Source organism: Tachypleus tridentatus, chromosome 2 (assembly GCF_004210375.1).
Source record: "Tachypleus tridentatus isolate NWPU-2018 chromosome 2, ASM421037v1, whole genome shotgun sequence".
Taxonomy (NCBI): Eukaryota; Metazoa; Arthropoda; class Merostomata; order Xiphosura; family Limulidae; genus Tachypleus; species Tachypleus tridentatus.
In genome coordinates, this window is record NC_134826.1 from 44,963,283 (window position 1) to 44,979,359 (window position 16,077).

Sequence of the window (16,077 nt, forward strand, 5' to 3'; positions counted from 1 at the left end):
GGATTTGTAACCATCATCCACAATGAGCATACTTTTGTCAGTCAACAAAAGAAAATAGTCAAACATCTTTGAAGTTGAAATTATATTTTACTTCATTTAAAACTAGGACAAAATTTCAAGTTGAAAAATAAGTTAAATATTAGATATGTGAAATAACTCATTTAGTCAAAATATTTTTGTATTTACTAAAGTTTACCTGTTTTAAGGTATTTATTCTTTTTAAAAGAATACGTAAGTTGCACTGTAACTGTAGGTTTCAGTTTTGTATTTTCTTGTACATTGACCAGTGTGAAAACTGAGAAAGAAAAGATCAAATTTTATGGGAACATTCAGGATTGCTCATGGAAGTTCCATTGATGATGTAGATAACAAGATTCTTCAAGCAAAGTAAGTTTACATTAACAGTGTTTGGTATTTTGTGGTTAAAGATTCTGGATAGTTTAATAACTGTTCCATTGTTGATGTAGATAAACAAAATCATTCAAAGTATGTTCAGCACCCACTGTGTGAGTTGGGGAGACATGTTTGTGTTCATCCCTCACCAAAACTTTCTGGTGCTCTTGTTTCATGTAACTTTCAAAAATTCAGATTGTAACATCTAGGATCTGAACTGCCCAGCAATGTGGCCAAATTAGCATGTTTCTGGGCCGTGAGAAAGTAAAACCAATATCCCCTTCCTTCCCTTGGTAGGAGTTTGACATGTTAGACAACACAATATCTGGTTTTACAGCTTTATAAAACTGTATTATAAGCACTTTGCAGGGCTGAGGGAGGGTCAACAAAGTGTACTTTTTGCTGTAAGGTGATTAAGGGTGATACCTGCCTTAATTGTGAAAACTTGTACTATCTTGTTCAAGAAGTCCAGCCAACCCCTTAAACTCTGCATCTTTGTGGCTGAACATTATTAAGAGGCAAGTTCGTTTGGCAGTAAAGTGAGTTTTTTTTTAGTTTAACAGATCGTGTCCCTTTATTGGACTACAATATATGGGTTCTAACTTGAATATCAGAAACCATGACACCCCTCTGTAGCCCATCCAGTCCTCCAAATTTGACCTTATTGACTTGAAGACTGGGTGTTAAAAGTAAGTTCACATTAACAGTCTGGTGTTTTGAATTTTATAACTAACTTTTATTCATTTGTTCAAAGCAAGCTAACTGCATAGATGACTGAACATTAACCCATTAATAAGTAAAGGTAATTCAGTATACATTATAACTTACAATGTATTATTTTACCAGTTGAATACCCTTGCCTTTAATTATTTTTGGCTGTAATCCCAATAATATCTCGCAAGGTTTGGTCAGCTTAGAAGGTGTAGCGTAATCCTAAATCCCTATACTGTGATAAGTAATGTAATGTCTAGTGGATATTCTAGACAATAACATTAAAGAAAGGTTACAATACAATTTACAGAATACACAAAAACTAACACTTTGTTTCAGTTAAGACTAGATTGTGTATATTAACAGTGTGGGGTCGGTAACAATGAACAAAATACAATGGTTTACTCTGGTGTTCTTTACGTCAGTAACAATCAGTAAAGAACTGAGATGCACTCTATTGTTATTAGTAGAAGTCAATGTGTAATTGGTTAAGTTTGTGTTCCATCATTAGTGTCTAGCATGCAATCAATCATGAAGTTCTCTCTGATATTCTTCTGTAAATAATGTTTACTAAATCATTGTTTAAGAATATATTGATATTGCTTTGTTAAGGATACTTATTAGAGCAACCTCTAAGTTTGTTAGAATTTTCAAAATTACATGATTTTGCCAATATTTTTTCTGTGAAGCAGTAAGAGTATGTGTGTAACACTCTGTTCTGTATGATAGATGTAATTATAAATTGGTATATGTACATTTCTACCATTAGTCTGTTGTAAATCAGCAAATCACTCTCAGTGAACAGTAAGTGGCTGGAGGTGAAAACGTGATTTGGGAAAAATCATGTTATATCATCAAAATCTTTATTCTTTGTTGCTCTTTACTGAAAAGAACTGATAAAATAAAAGTGTATACATTTAAATGTCTAAAATATATACAAAATGGATAATGTCTATCGTAAGTCGTATCGTAATGATTTAATATTCAACGTGAACAATCTGATGCTTCTTCTATTAAATCACTGAAAAAGCTACTGAATTAAACTGAAATATTTTTGTAGATAGATTATTGTTACTCGTGTTCTCAGTGTAAAGAATGATATATTTTTATAATTATTTGTAGTCAAAATCACAAAAGATACCAGCATTCCATAAAGATTTATCTTCAAATACATGTTTAGTTATTGCTTTTCAAGCTTAGTGGTTAAAGCTAAGTTACTTATAATAGAAAAAGCTTTAGGATACACATTATGACTGTTTAGAAGTTGTAATCGGCAAATGGAATATTGTCAGATTGGGGTCGTTTAACACTCCTACGAAAAGTGGGGCCTAATAGGCCCCAGAGCAACTTGAAAGGTTATTAATATTAGGCTAATAATTTTGTATTTAAATGAAATTGCCATTTAAATCCATTAATGAATGGATTAACAAGATTCCCACTGTCCCTATCTACTATCTAGCGAAACCACAGCCAGTGGAACGGGCTTGGAGAAATCAGGACTAGAAACGTCTTTTCGTAGGAGTGTTAAATGAGAGCCTCAGCATGGTCAGGTGGTTAGGGCACTCGACTCGTAATATGAGGGTTGCGGGTTCAAATTCCTGTCATACCAAACATGCTCATCCTTTCAGCTGTGGGGGCCTTATAATGCGATGGTCAATTCCACTATTTATTGGTAAATGAGTAGCCCCAAATTTGTAGTGGGTGGTGATGACTAGCTGTCTTCCATCTTATCTTGCATTGCTAAATTAGAGACAGCCAGCACAAATAGCCCTCATGTAGCTTTGCACAAAATTAAAAAACATACTATTTAAATCGAGAAATTTTAAACTGTTTGGTGAAATGGTGGTAGTGATAGTTCGTTGCAATTGCATGAATCATCATAAAATCTGTAATTTGTTTCTCTCAAACTCAAATGGTTATGGCTCCTTTCTGATCTTCAGAAATCCAAAGAATTTTCATTGCTTATGAAACCTCATAGTTTTGTTGAGTTTGATATGTATAAGAAATATATGTAGACTTAAGATGAGGAAACAAACTGGTGATGTTTTGGATTTCAGTGTTACAAAAAAAACAAAGAATTGGATATTTAGATCTTCATCCAGTAAAACACAAAACAGTTATATTACAGTCTTGCTGTAACAGTGTTAAACTAACACCTCAACAACTGCCACAATACAAAATACCTGGATTATTATTTCAGTGATGCATTTTATGCCCTAAATTTGAATCCAAAAAAACCATTCCTCCAAATTGGCTCCTAATGCTGGAAACATTCATCAATAAGCATGAATGTGAAAATACCCATCTATCCTTGCAAGTAAGTCAGTAGTATGTGTTTTGATGTATAAGTTAAAGGTTTAAATTTGACTTACTTTTTTATCGATGTTTTGTGATGAAACTTAGTGACAATGACATACTTTTCAAATTATACATAAAAGTAATGCAGTGGAGTGATAATTCAAACTTTTATCTTGCACAACAAACACAAAGGCTTCCCTTGATGGGTCAAACTGGCTTATTTGCAAGGAGAGTATGACTTTTCCATGTATAGTTAATAGTGAAAGATCCTAAATTTGGGGCCAGTTTCTTACTTAAAAATGAAAGAGGTAAACCAGTTTTTAATCTTGGAATCAGGGCATGAAAGTATACTGGTAAAAGAAATAATAATAATCCATACATCTTTGGGTTTGGTAGTTATTGGGATATCCATGTAAGCTGCCCACACCAACTGTCATACAAATAGAGCATTTATATAGAGTTGAAATGTGTGGGTGCCCAGTGGACAAACTAAAAGTTATGAATAATTTATATAAAAAGAAAAAAAAAATAAAGATTTGCTAATGAGAAAAACTAATACCAAGTCAACATTCTTTAATGTGTTGGGCAACTTTTCATCTTCTTTTTTGAAGTCAAATTTGGGTAACTGGTACAACAAACAAAGTGTTAAGAAAGATTGTAGACAACATAACTGAACAATTTATTTTTAGAAATACAACAATCCATTCTCTGTTGTTACAGCAACATTGATGTATAGAATTTCTAACAATATTGTTTATTAATAGTTATTTGAAAACAGAAATTTATGCACATTATAAGTTTAAAATGGAAATTTGGGCAAAACTGTGTGAGAAGTTAGCATTGGCCTTAACAATGTTATGAACTAAAATCAGGTACTGTATTTATTACTGCCCTTTGCTTTTGTTTGTTAGAACTGAAAGAAGTATAACAGTTTCAAAGGGGCAACCATTTTTATCCATTTAGTAAACTTATCTAAGTTATTCAGCATCATTTTTCTTTAGTAAAAAGGAAATTTTTGGAGCTGTGCAGTTGTAGAGAAAGGGTTAATTGGTTGAGGGTCTTTACAGAACATTGTTATTCTATTGACCTACAGAGATTCAAGTGAAAACACCAAAGCATTATATTGCTTTACCAAGTAGTTTGTAACATTAATACATTTTTTTTATTTTAGCAATAATGCTTCAACAGAATTGTAAAAATTGTAGCTTATTATTTTTTATTAATATCTGATACATCATTATATTGTCTATTAATGTAATCTAATTCTGCATAATATTTTTTCTAATGCCATAATAGTATATACTTTTCTAAATGATACTCTGTAACTTATTCCAGACAATCTGTAGAAATATTTTTCAAGTGTGAAAAGAAAATCACAAAACCATTATTTCACATGGCCTTGATTCATGAGCAACATTGCATTTGAAAATTGGATTTTATTATACATGAATGTTGGTGTTTTACTTATTCTAACCTCCTTTGTTCTGTTAAAGATCGGCTCTCTCTGAAGTAACACAAGACCTTCAAGAACGGTTACATCGTTGGAGACAGATTGAACTACTATGTAACTTTCCTATTGTATATAATCCTGGATTAAGACACTTACAGTTGTTGCTACAAGGTACATCTAGTAGCAGCTTGGGGCAAGCGTATTCTACAGGTAGAACATGTTATATGATTTGAAATGTTGTTTTCAGTTTAACTATACTTCTTTAATTAATCCATTAAAGATTTGGATAAGCATTCACAAAATTCTCAAAGGAAAATCTGGCTGTGGTCTAGTAATACGAGGGCTGTTCAAAAAATATGCGGACTGACGTCATAAAACAAAATGTACTTTATTTAGAAGTTACAGGTCTGGGACCCCTTCAAAGTACTCACCTCCCCAACGCACACACTTATCCCAACAGTGTTTCCACTTGTTGAAACAGTCCTGGTACGCTTCTTTTGTAATGTCCTCCAGCTCCTTTGTCGCATTTGCCTTAATCTCGGGAATCGTCTCAAATCTTCTTCCTTTCAATGGTCTTTTGAGTTTGGGGAACAAGAAAAAATCGCAAGGAGCAAGGTCAGGTGAGTAGGGGGGTGGGGAAGAACAGTGATCAAATGTTTGGTCAAAAACTCACGAGTTCTGAGGCACAAATTTCGCAGCAACGTGGTGCATCTTCAATTTTTTGGTCAAAATCTCGTAACAAGATCCAACTGATATCCCAAACTCTTCAGCAAGCTCCCTGACAGTCAGACGTCGATTTGCTCGCACCAGGGTGTTGATTTTGTCGACGTGTGGGTCGTCAGTTGACGTGGAAGGACGTCCAGGACGCTCATCATCTTCAATGGACTGTCGACCATTCTTAAAACGTTCATGCCACTTGAAGCATGCCGTACGCTTCATAGCAACATCACCGTAAGCCGTGTTAAGCATAGCAAAAATTTCAGTTGCAGATTTTCCAAGTTTAACACAAAATTTCACAGCAAGTCGTTGCTCCTTCAGGTCATTCATTCTGAAATCAGCCAAATGAAAAAATCGCACTTCACTTAAAACCATGTAGCTAATACACAAATTAAGATATCTGCAATCGGGAAATGGCGTCGTAATCAGTTGATCTGTGTGAACCTAGCAACACCAAGCGGATTCCCCTGGAACCAACTGGAGCCTCGCAATTCAAACAGTCCGCGTATTTTTGAACAGACTTCATATACATGTCTGTGCTTTTTCTGCTGACATTATTACAAACAGGATTGCAGAGAGAGAGTTGCTTTTCTGCCTGTGGTAGTTTAACAAGAATTACTGATGAAACTGCCTATCTTGCCTATCTTAATGTTAAAGTAAAAATTGCTTACAAGATGTCAGTCAGTCATGTAAAGATGTTCAAGTAAAAATAATATTCACAGTACACCATTCTCTTAACACTATTTCAGAAAAAAGTCATAGATATTAAAGATAAAATCACGTTTACAAGACACCACTTATCTATAAATATTACAGTAAAAACTACATTTTTTAAAAACATTGCTCATTGTTATCAGAATATAAATTTTCTTTGCACGACACCCCTCGGGTAAGGATGGCAAAGAGTAAACATCACGTACTCAAAACTATGTTCTTTCTTACCAATAGTAATCATTTTTTATATTTATCTTGTGAGAGACAAGACAGTAATACTTAGATTGGTGTTTTTATCTGTAGAAGGAAGTTTACCCCGTAGTGGGAGTGAAGCAACTTTGTTAGAAGATAGTAGTCCCTCTGTTTATGGTAGTGGTGGTCTTGGTGGAGCAGGTTAGTATTATTTTTATGTATACTTAGCAAGTGTTTCTTCCCTCAAAGTTAAATAATGTCCAAGCTTTGATCAAAATTTGTTTAGGGAATCATGTTTAAAACCTTCTACACTTTTGGTGTTGACATTTAGCCTTTATGTTATTTTTATATTTATCATTCCCTAAGATGAGGTAACTCTATATAACACTTTTCTAACTTTTTATCAGCTTTTTTTTAACACGTTAACTCTTACAAATTCCTCATAATGATAATGCTATTCCACTTTTTAACACATATTTTTTAACATGCTACAAGCTTAATTAATTTCTTTTAACTAATTTTCTTTTGATTTCTCATTCTGTTGATATACTAACTGTTTGGAGATCTCAACTGTTTTTCCGGCTTCATGTAGTTCATTATCTAGTGCACAGCTCTGTCTCCACTTTTCTTGTCCCTGTACCCCGATTTGCTGTATGTGGCGAGGGCGAGCATGGTATGCTTGATCATTCTACTGGTGCTCTTAACACTCAACATAGCAGCCCTTGCCTTGCTAGTCAGGCAACAAAACTTCAACCAACTGTAATGCATAGAAAGGGTGAGAACTTTTACAAATATTCATGAAAAATTCGAGTAAAAATGTATTCAAATGAACAATAAGCTGTAGAAACATATCAGAGGGAACAAATGTAAAAGGAAAGAAATTGTCTAGTTGATACCTTTCATTTTGTATTTAATAATTAACCATGTATTTCTATTTGTTTGCTTTGACTGTCGAGCAGACTTACTATACTCTCGGAGATTGATGCACTTGTGTCCACAGCATTGATAAAATCATAATTTTGAGATGCATTCAAAAGGTAAAATGTATTTAATGATATATTTTCCTCATGTTACCTACAGTGAAATACTTTGACAATTTATTTGTCAGTATTCCTTGTTTATCTTGAAATTAGTAAAATTTTATTGATTTGAATTTCAAATGTCTGGAATGAAGGTGTTTTGACGACAAGTGGTATCATTTTCAAAGCACTAGAAAAGAAATTGTAGTACAAACTATACATTATTTTACGAAGTTTGTTTTTATCCTACTTAGGGTCTATTTCTGCATGCCCAATTACAGCTTTTCCACGACTTCTGTTAGGGCCTGATGGACGAAAGGAGAGCATAGTTACTGTGCCTTCTTTACTAGCCATCACAGCAGCAGCCTCCGAGCTCAGTAGATCTGGACCTAGTTCTCTGTCTTTAAAAACTGAAAGTACGTCAGCTACCAATTTTCCTAATACTTCATTCCACCAGCAAGATTCCTCATCGGAACACGAGGAAGATGAGAAGGGCTACGAGGAAGATGTTGAATCATTAGATGGCAGTATAGCTTTGTCGTTGGCTCCATGTTCAATGTCTATTGAGGGTGGAAATTCACAATTTATGGTAGAGGAAAGGTAATGTGATGCTTGGAGTATGTTTTATCATTCTGTAAAGTAACACCATTTGGCAGTTTTCATTCAAGACCTTCATAGATTATGGAATCTGATGTTTATTTAATTTATCACATTAATAGAATAGATTAAAAGTATGCATGTCACAACTTTATATTTTAGAGCTACCTCAAACATTTTGTTAAGGAACCTTGTTATGAATGTATCTCAATAAACTTGAGATAATAATTAAATATATAATTCAAAGTTTCATATTATCTGTGCTTTAATTTCAAAATAGAATATTTTGATTAGTTTTAATTTTTCACTTATCTATCACATGACATATCTACATTTTCAATTACACATTTTAACATGAAAATCACCTTGCACTCAGACCATCCAGAATCAGTAATTCATAAAATTCACAGATAAATGTTAAGTAAAATTAATTTTATTAAATTCTACTTTTCTTGTGTTTCAGACTTTTCACATTTACTAAAATGTGTCCAAGGTTTGTGAAGATACACAGAATAAAATCAGTATTATATTAAATATCAATTTGTTAATATAAACATCAATTTAATGCATTGACCTGTCAAGAGGTCACAAAGAAATTGAATGCAAATGGAGAAGTAAGATATTGAATTCCTTTGAATTTTATTTCTGTTGAACTAAATTTTAAAATGAATTAATTACACCTAGATAATATTGTACAAAATCACTGTTGAAGGTTTGGTATTTTCATGCTTATAGGAAATAAAACCCAAAATGCATGCTACAGAACACATTATATTAGAAAAACCATCATTTAATGAGCAGTTAGAGAAACTGTAGATAAAAATAAACTATGAGAAACTGATTTTAAAAGAACATTATAATTGTGGTTGCAATATTTTATTAAAGTTTTAAGGTAAACAACTGCACCTATGTCCAAGTTTATTAGATTTCAATTTATTGTTACTTTAAAGCATCTAAGGTGTATTTCATTGCCATGAATTTAAGAAATTGCTAAAATGTATTGAACTAATGTTTTGTATACATGCGTGCTATTCTTCCGCTGAAACGCGGATTTCCGGGGTTTTCAAATGGCCAACGATCACCCACGAGATTCGTGTAAATTCGAAGAGAAAATATGAGCGATTTGGGGGCTGGGTAGGTGGTTTTTGAGGAGAAATCGTATTTTTTCAATGTTTATTGCAGAAAAAAATCTGACTGCCATCTTGGAGGCAGTCTCGTTTCGTCTCGTTGCAGGCCTCGTGGTCTGGTATCGTGTGCATACCAGACGATAAAATGTTCTCTACGCTCCAAAGAAACAACAGCGATTGAAATGTTTAAAAGGAAAGATGTTCATTTTGATCCTGTAGACAAGAGAATGTGTAAGGACATTAGATCAGCAGCTTCAAAGTATACCTCAAAGCTGAGGGAGAATCAGAAGAAAAGGGCAAAAAGGCTTGAGGCCTATGGTTCTGTGAAATCTGGCCCAGCCACCTTGGCTAAAGAAAAAGTCCAGAAAGCTGCAGAGGCACAGAGAGCTGCCCATTAAGAGAAGGAGAGAAAAAAAGCTTGGAAGAGAGCACTGGAAACCCTTGTCTCGAAAAAGAGGAAAATAGCCAAGATTGATTAAAGGAAATTAAGTGATTTGAAATTTGACTGTAATTTATGCAGCAGAGCAGAAGTTGATATCAGTGACTGAGAAACATTTTATTATTATCTGCAGCATACATTGCCAGTAGTTTATTTTAAAGCATATCATTAATTTTATTTTGAAGCAATGTCAAAGCTTTCCTTGATTTGCTGTTTCAGTTTGTATTGTGAAAGAATGAAAAATATACTGATATTGAGGTACCAGTAATTTACTGACAAGATTGTATAGATGAACAAGTTTTACTGTAGGTAGTCATGTAGAGTAATTTTAAGTAATTTGAAATTTTAATGGAATACATGCAGCAGAGCAGTAGTTGTTGATGTCAGTGACTGTACAAAATTTTATTTCTGAGGCATATCACTGATATCAGTAGTTTAATATTGAACCATATCAGTAGTTGAATTTTTAAGCAATGTCATAGCTTTCCTTCATATGCTGTTTTAGTTTGTATTGTCAATTTGTGAAAGAATGGAAAATTCACTGACATTAAGGTACCAGTAGTATAATGACAAGATTGCATAATTGAACAATTTGAACTGTAGGTAGTCATGATTAGTCAAAAGAGTAATTTTATGTGGTTTGAAAATTGTATGGAATATATGCAGCAGAGAAGTAGTTATTGGCAATGACTGTAAAACATTTAATTGGCAGCATACCAGTAGTTGATGATGATGATGTTATTGATGACAAAAAGGATAATAATGAAATGATTTGTATTTGAAATATTTACTGAGTTATTTTGGCTTTATTAACTCATATTACTAATATATTTTGATTTAGAAAAAAATTAAACTGAATAAATAACAAATAAACAATCTTAAATTTCATTTATTTACTTTTTATTTTATTTGTTAATTTTAGATATTTTGATATATCTTCTAAAAAATGAATGCAAATTAAAAGAATAAATCAATCTGCTAAAAACTGTAAATGAAAGTTGTAGCTTTTATTAGTTTGATTTAGTCTTTTAATTTTCTTTTGTTATATTATATGATATATATTGTGTACTTTTCCAACATTGCAATGTCAAAAAACATAAAGAAATTAAGTCCCAGATTGCATCAAATCACACCAAATAGCATCCATTTTTTTAAAATTTCCCGGGGAAGGCATGCCCCGACCCCTAGTCAGGCACGGCTGCGCCGTGCTGTGGTGCCTCTGGCGCCAGGCTATATACCTTTTCCTCTTTTTTTCATAAATGTCATTGGCATGCCTGTGTATAATACTTGGAATGAAATTAGATTGCTAAAATGTATTGAACTACTGTTTTGTATAATACTTGGAATGAAAAGTTAAATGTCGTATTAATATCTTTCTTTGAAGTGTAATTTCACTTTTTCAATTTTAGCCAACGAGACATCCAACTATTTCCTTTAACTCCAGAGATTAAAATGCCAAGAAAGATGGTTAAAAGTTTCAGTCAGGACACACACTTAGTTTCTTCACAAGAGGCTCCCTGTGTCTTAAACAGATTTGCTCTTTCTGAAACTGGTATAAATGGACGTCAACATAATACGCTTCCTGCAAACTTCATGCCACATCATGTTAATGATGGAGACAACCAAGGTTCTCTCAGCAGACGAAAAAAGTCTGGAGCCTTGATCAAAAAAGTAACAAGTGCTACCATATTGGATGAAGAAAACTCCACAGATTCTAATTCAACTACGGAAGAAAATGAAAGAAAAGGGAGGCGAAAGAAGTCCTTTTTAACTGAACTGATAAAGAAAAAATCCAAAGCCTCGTAAAAACTTCTGTCTAGTTTGCTATTTAATGAAAAAATCTTTTAAATGTAAAAAGTTTAACATTCATGTCATCCAGAGACATTTTAGTCAGCCAAAAGTTTCCTTGCTATCAATTTTCATTTTAGGTATTATTATATACTGGATGCTTTAATATGTCCCAGTCTTTTTCCTTTACGTGTTTAGTGACAAACTGTGTGTTACATCTGGTAGAAAAGTGTGATATATAACACCAGAGATGATGTTTATTTCATACATTGACAATCAAATCTTTCTAGTTTACTACACTCTGGACTGTAGATATTAGAAAAGGCCTTTGAAAATCCATGTTGCTTCTTTTTTATGGCTTATATTGGACTGTTAATAAGACAGAAAGAGAGAGAGAGAGAGAGAAAATGGAAGAGAAACAGGTTGTTTATATGTTTATATTATATCTTCTCTTCAGCCCCAAACCATTAAACAATTTGATGCAAAATATATGCCTTGTCATTAGTTTAGACTTTGTGCACACCTTGTTTTGATGTAAAATAATTCTTTTTATATGGTTGGATTCAAATAAAGATTTAACATTTGTATACCTGTGATGAACTCATTTCTTTTACTATATTTTTGGGCATTTGGATTTTTCTGTAAAATGTATTTGTACGTAATATTATAGGAATTGTTATAGTATGTATTGATTATAACTTCATTATTATGTTAAAAATACGATACCATTTTTGTTGTAATTTTTTTTATTTTCTGTGGCAGTTTACTGAAGCTACATCTGAATTATAATAAAATGCTTTGTCATGATAAAACATAAATTTCCTGTGATGCTACCTCATTTAAAAGTTTTAATTTCATACCATTTATGGACTTGTGATGTGCCTATTCACAATGCAGTATGTAAGTACTTCATGTAAGAAATAAATAACTTTGCAGCTCTGTATTTTTTAAAGTTTCTACTCACTGTGTTATAATAGAGGATAAGTAAAATGATATTGTAATAGGACTTGTAATCAATTGTTAACAGCCCTTATAATGGCAGCTTTCCAGTAATAACAATTCTGTAAAATTGTTTCAACTAATCTCTGTATATGCTATTTGGAGTCGATATAGAACTTCTAATGGATGTGTCAGCAGCAATTTATTTGAAGAAAAATAGCAAGTTTCAATTGGCTTCTGTGGATCCGATGAAAGATTAGGACAAAATATCTTTTGCTTTTTATTGTATTTTTCAAGATAATAATGTTTCTGTTTGTCTTAAGTTGTCATCTACAAAACAAAAATCCATGCGATTAAAATGGTTTGTAAATTGTTAGTATATGGTGGCAACATTTACAGTTGATTGCAACTATCATTTTCAAACTAACCTCGTGGCAAAATGATTTTGTAAGTAGTTTAAATTTAGTGACACGATTTGAATTCATTTGGGTCTTTCAAGATTCATCTAATATTCTTACTGTTTGGAGTAGGAAAAGATATACACCTGTACTTAATTGTCAATAGCTCTTAATTTTAAAACTATACATAACTTGGAAGTACATAAGATGAATAAGCAATTGCATATAAAATCAAATAATATTTAAAATGGTTTTTGTGGGGATGTTTATTTTTATCTGAACCCTGTTAGCGTTGCATGTTGTTTGGACGTCGTTAAAATGTCTTTCCTCAAATTTAACTGAGAGATACTATTTACTGTATATACCTGCTTTATAATGCTATGATTAATCCATTTCGATGCTCTCGATAGATTTAGAACAAATGTAATGTGATAAATATATATGGAACAGTTCGCTTTGTGTAGGACCTTGCAACGTCGAGTGATGCCTTGAAAGGAGTCAGAATATTCTAATCGTCATGTAGTATTTAAATTCTACCGGAGATGGGGGGTCATTTGTACCTGACTCTCACGGTCTGTAAGACCATAAGATCTGTTATGGTAAAAAGCCAGAAAAGAATGGAATAATATGTCTCGGAGTCAATACCTTTAAAAAAGTGGAGTACAAAAGACAGAGAAATTCTAAACTTCTCAAAGTTGATTTTTTTATGAACATCGCAGTTTGGAAACTAAGAAAGAGGTGATAAGTGTACATGTGTTAAATATTTTAATTAAATATCAATACAGAACAATAAACTGGCTTTCATTTTTTCAACATATTGTATGCGCCACCTATAAGCAATGGTATTTTTTAATTAAAACGAGTTTACAAAAACATTACGTTCACTACGTGAAATAAATGATAATTATATACGTAAGATTATCTTTTTTTTCAACAAATATAAAATTCAAAAGAATCTGAGATCTATTAATTTCTTGACTGTTGGTCATACACTCTGCTGTAGACTGTAGTTTCACTCATTCAAGACTCAACCCTCAGAAATTAATACTAAATTACTATAATAATGGAAAATCAACAAATTATTATCCAACATGGCCTGCTTAACACGCGTAACTTATAAGAAGGATGTGACGAGAAGGAATTTGGAAGATTCTTCCATTTTACGTTAGTGTCAAAGATTTTTTTTTCAGCATGATCCTCCGATAGGTGACAGGTAAATTTATTGAGTTACAATGCAAAAATCCAGGATTCGGTTCCCCGCGGTGGGCAGAGTGTAGATACTTCATTGTGTAGCTTTCTTCTAAGAATTAAATAATTGGTTACTTTTAGTTTTCGTAACAAAAGTTTATTTTAGAAGATGAAACCACTCAACAATTTTATTGAAAAAATGAAAATGTAGCATTAAAAAAGTCTATCGCATTTATTTCTATGCATCTTAACACAAGTTCTTAATCAAAGACGAAATACAGAAGCTAATCAAATCGATTTGTGTTCTAGATTGAATTCAAGAGTGTTTGTAGTAGGTAGGACGGAAAATCGTAGGTTTATGTATATATATATATATTATAACCATAAATTTTAAAGCCAAAACAAAACGCATTAAAATTAAACAAAATACGCTGCAGAGTACAATGTGGGATTATAATATGTATCTAAGGTTTTATAGATGACTTCAGGTATAGGACCGTCCATCAATGTTAACCACCAATTCGCTAATCTCACATAAGAATATTAGAAATTATATTGAACTCCTAAAATGCTCCTACTATTTTGTATTATTACACATAGGTGATGTCTTTTCACACTTCGTGATGTCTTTTTCTTTTATTTTTTGCCGAGACCAAAACTAAAAGATATATATTGGAAAATAAGTTGTATTTTTTCCTTTAATTTTCTTAATACATTAATAAAACGCTTACTGGCTGATAACGGACGAGAGGTTTTGTAGTAACGCGTAAATTTTCCGTTTTCTTCGTGCATGTTTAACTACCGAAAAAAAGTACACAACTCTTCATGAACTCATTGTAAAATTGAAACCAATATAAAATAAGTTCTCTATCAGGTTTATAAATACATGTATATGGCAATGAATCTAACTTTTTTATATACAAAAAACACGGAAATACTTTCCTCCAATGTAATATGTGTTATGCTACTGATTTGGCCAGGCATGACCAAGCGCGATAAGGGTTCGATTCGTAAACCGAGGGTCGCGGGTTCGAATCCCGGTCGCACCAAACATGCTCGCTCTTTCAGCCGTGGGAGCGTTATAATGTTACGGTCAATCCCACTATTCGTTGGTAAAAGAGTACCCCAAGATTTTGGCGGTGGGTGATGATGACTAGCTACCTTCCCTCTGGTCTTACGCTGCTAAATTAGGGTCGAGTAGTTTTGCGCGAAATTTAAAAAACAAAACAAGCTACTAATTTAAAATTTTAATAAACGAAAGTTTATTAGTTGTCTTTTTGAAAGATTGCTTGCTTATTTTTTAATGTTTGGAATTATTTGTTGTTGTTTTTTTCTGGTATATTTCATGTGTATAGATTAAATACAGAACATTGAGTGAAAAATAAAGCTTTTTTTTTTTTTTCACGTTTACTACGATCTGTTACAGGCAGTTGGTTAAGGCACTGCATTCCCACTCTTAGGTGCGCGGGTTCCAATTCCCGTCCTACCAATATGCTCGCCTTTTCAGCCGTGGGGGCGTTTTAATGTTATGTTCAATCTCACTATTTGCTGGTAAAAAGGCGGTGGTGATAAGTGTCTACTTTACACTGTTAAATTAGGGACTGATAGTGTAAATAGCCCTCATGTATCTTTGTGCGAAATTCAAACATTCTGTACGAATATTTTTATTTCTACTTCTGGAGAAATTAAAACTCCTTTCTGTTACATTGATTACGCAATGACAGTCCCAGACTAATCTCTGTTCTTAAACTTCCAGATTTAAATCAGAAGAAGAAAAAAACTTTAGTACGTATCATATTAATACGTTTAATTTGAAATGGTTATGTTTAAATACCAGAAACATAAAATATGCATTATGATGTTAGGAAGTCGTATTTTAACGTGCTCTGAAAGCCAAGACGAAAGGCACTATTCCTTTAGTAAGACTTGAAGCCATGTAATACTAACTATAAACAATTATACATTTATTCGGATAACTTACAAGCGTTTTAGGTAAAAAAAAAAAGTAGAGCTTAATACTAAAAGTAATCTACTTAAAGTATATTACAGTATTAATATTCAGCTGTTTATTAAATTTTAGTTTAGGTGTGCTAAACACACTACTTAT

General features: G+C 32.6%; 1 protein-coding gene across 1 annotated transcript in view; it reads left to right on the plus strand.

The window, feature by feature from the left end:
- Positions 1-12,032, plus strand: part of LOC143242467 (stromal interaction molecule homolog) — a 57,007-nt gene extending 44,975 nt beyond the window's left edge. The window contains 6 exon segments of the mRNA XM_076485885.1: positions 288-387; positions 4,896-5,062; positions 6,587-6,676; positions 7,068-7,250; positions 7,749-8,094; positions 11,067-12,032. Coding sequence (XP_076342000.1) covers positions 288-387; positions 4,896-5,062; positions 6,587-6,676; positions 7,068-7,250; positions 7,749-8,094; positions 11,067-11,463 — 1,283 coding nt within the window. The 3' untranslated portion in view covers positions 11,464-12,032.
- The last annotated feature ends 4,045 nt before the right edge of the window (positions 12,033-16,077 follow it).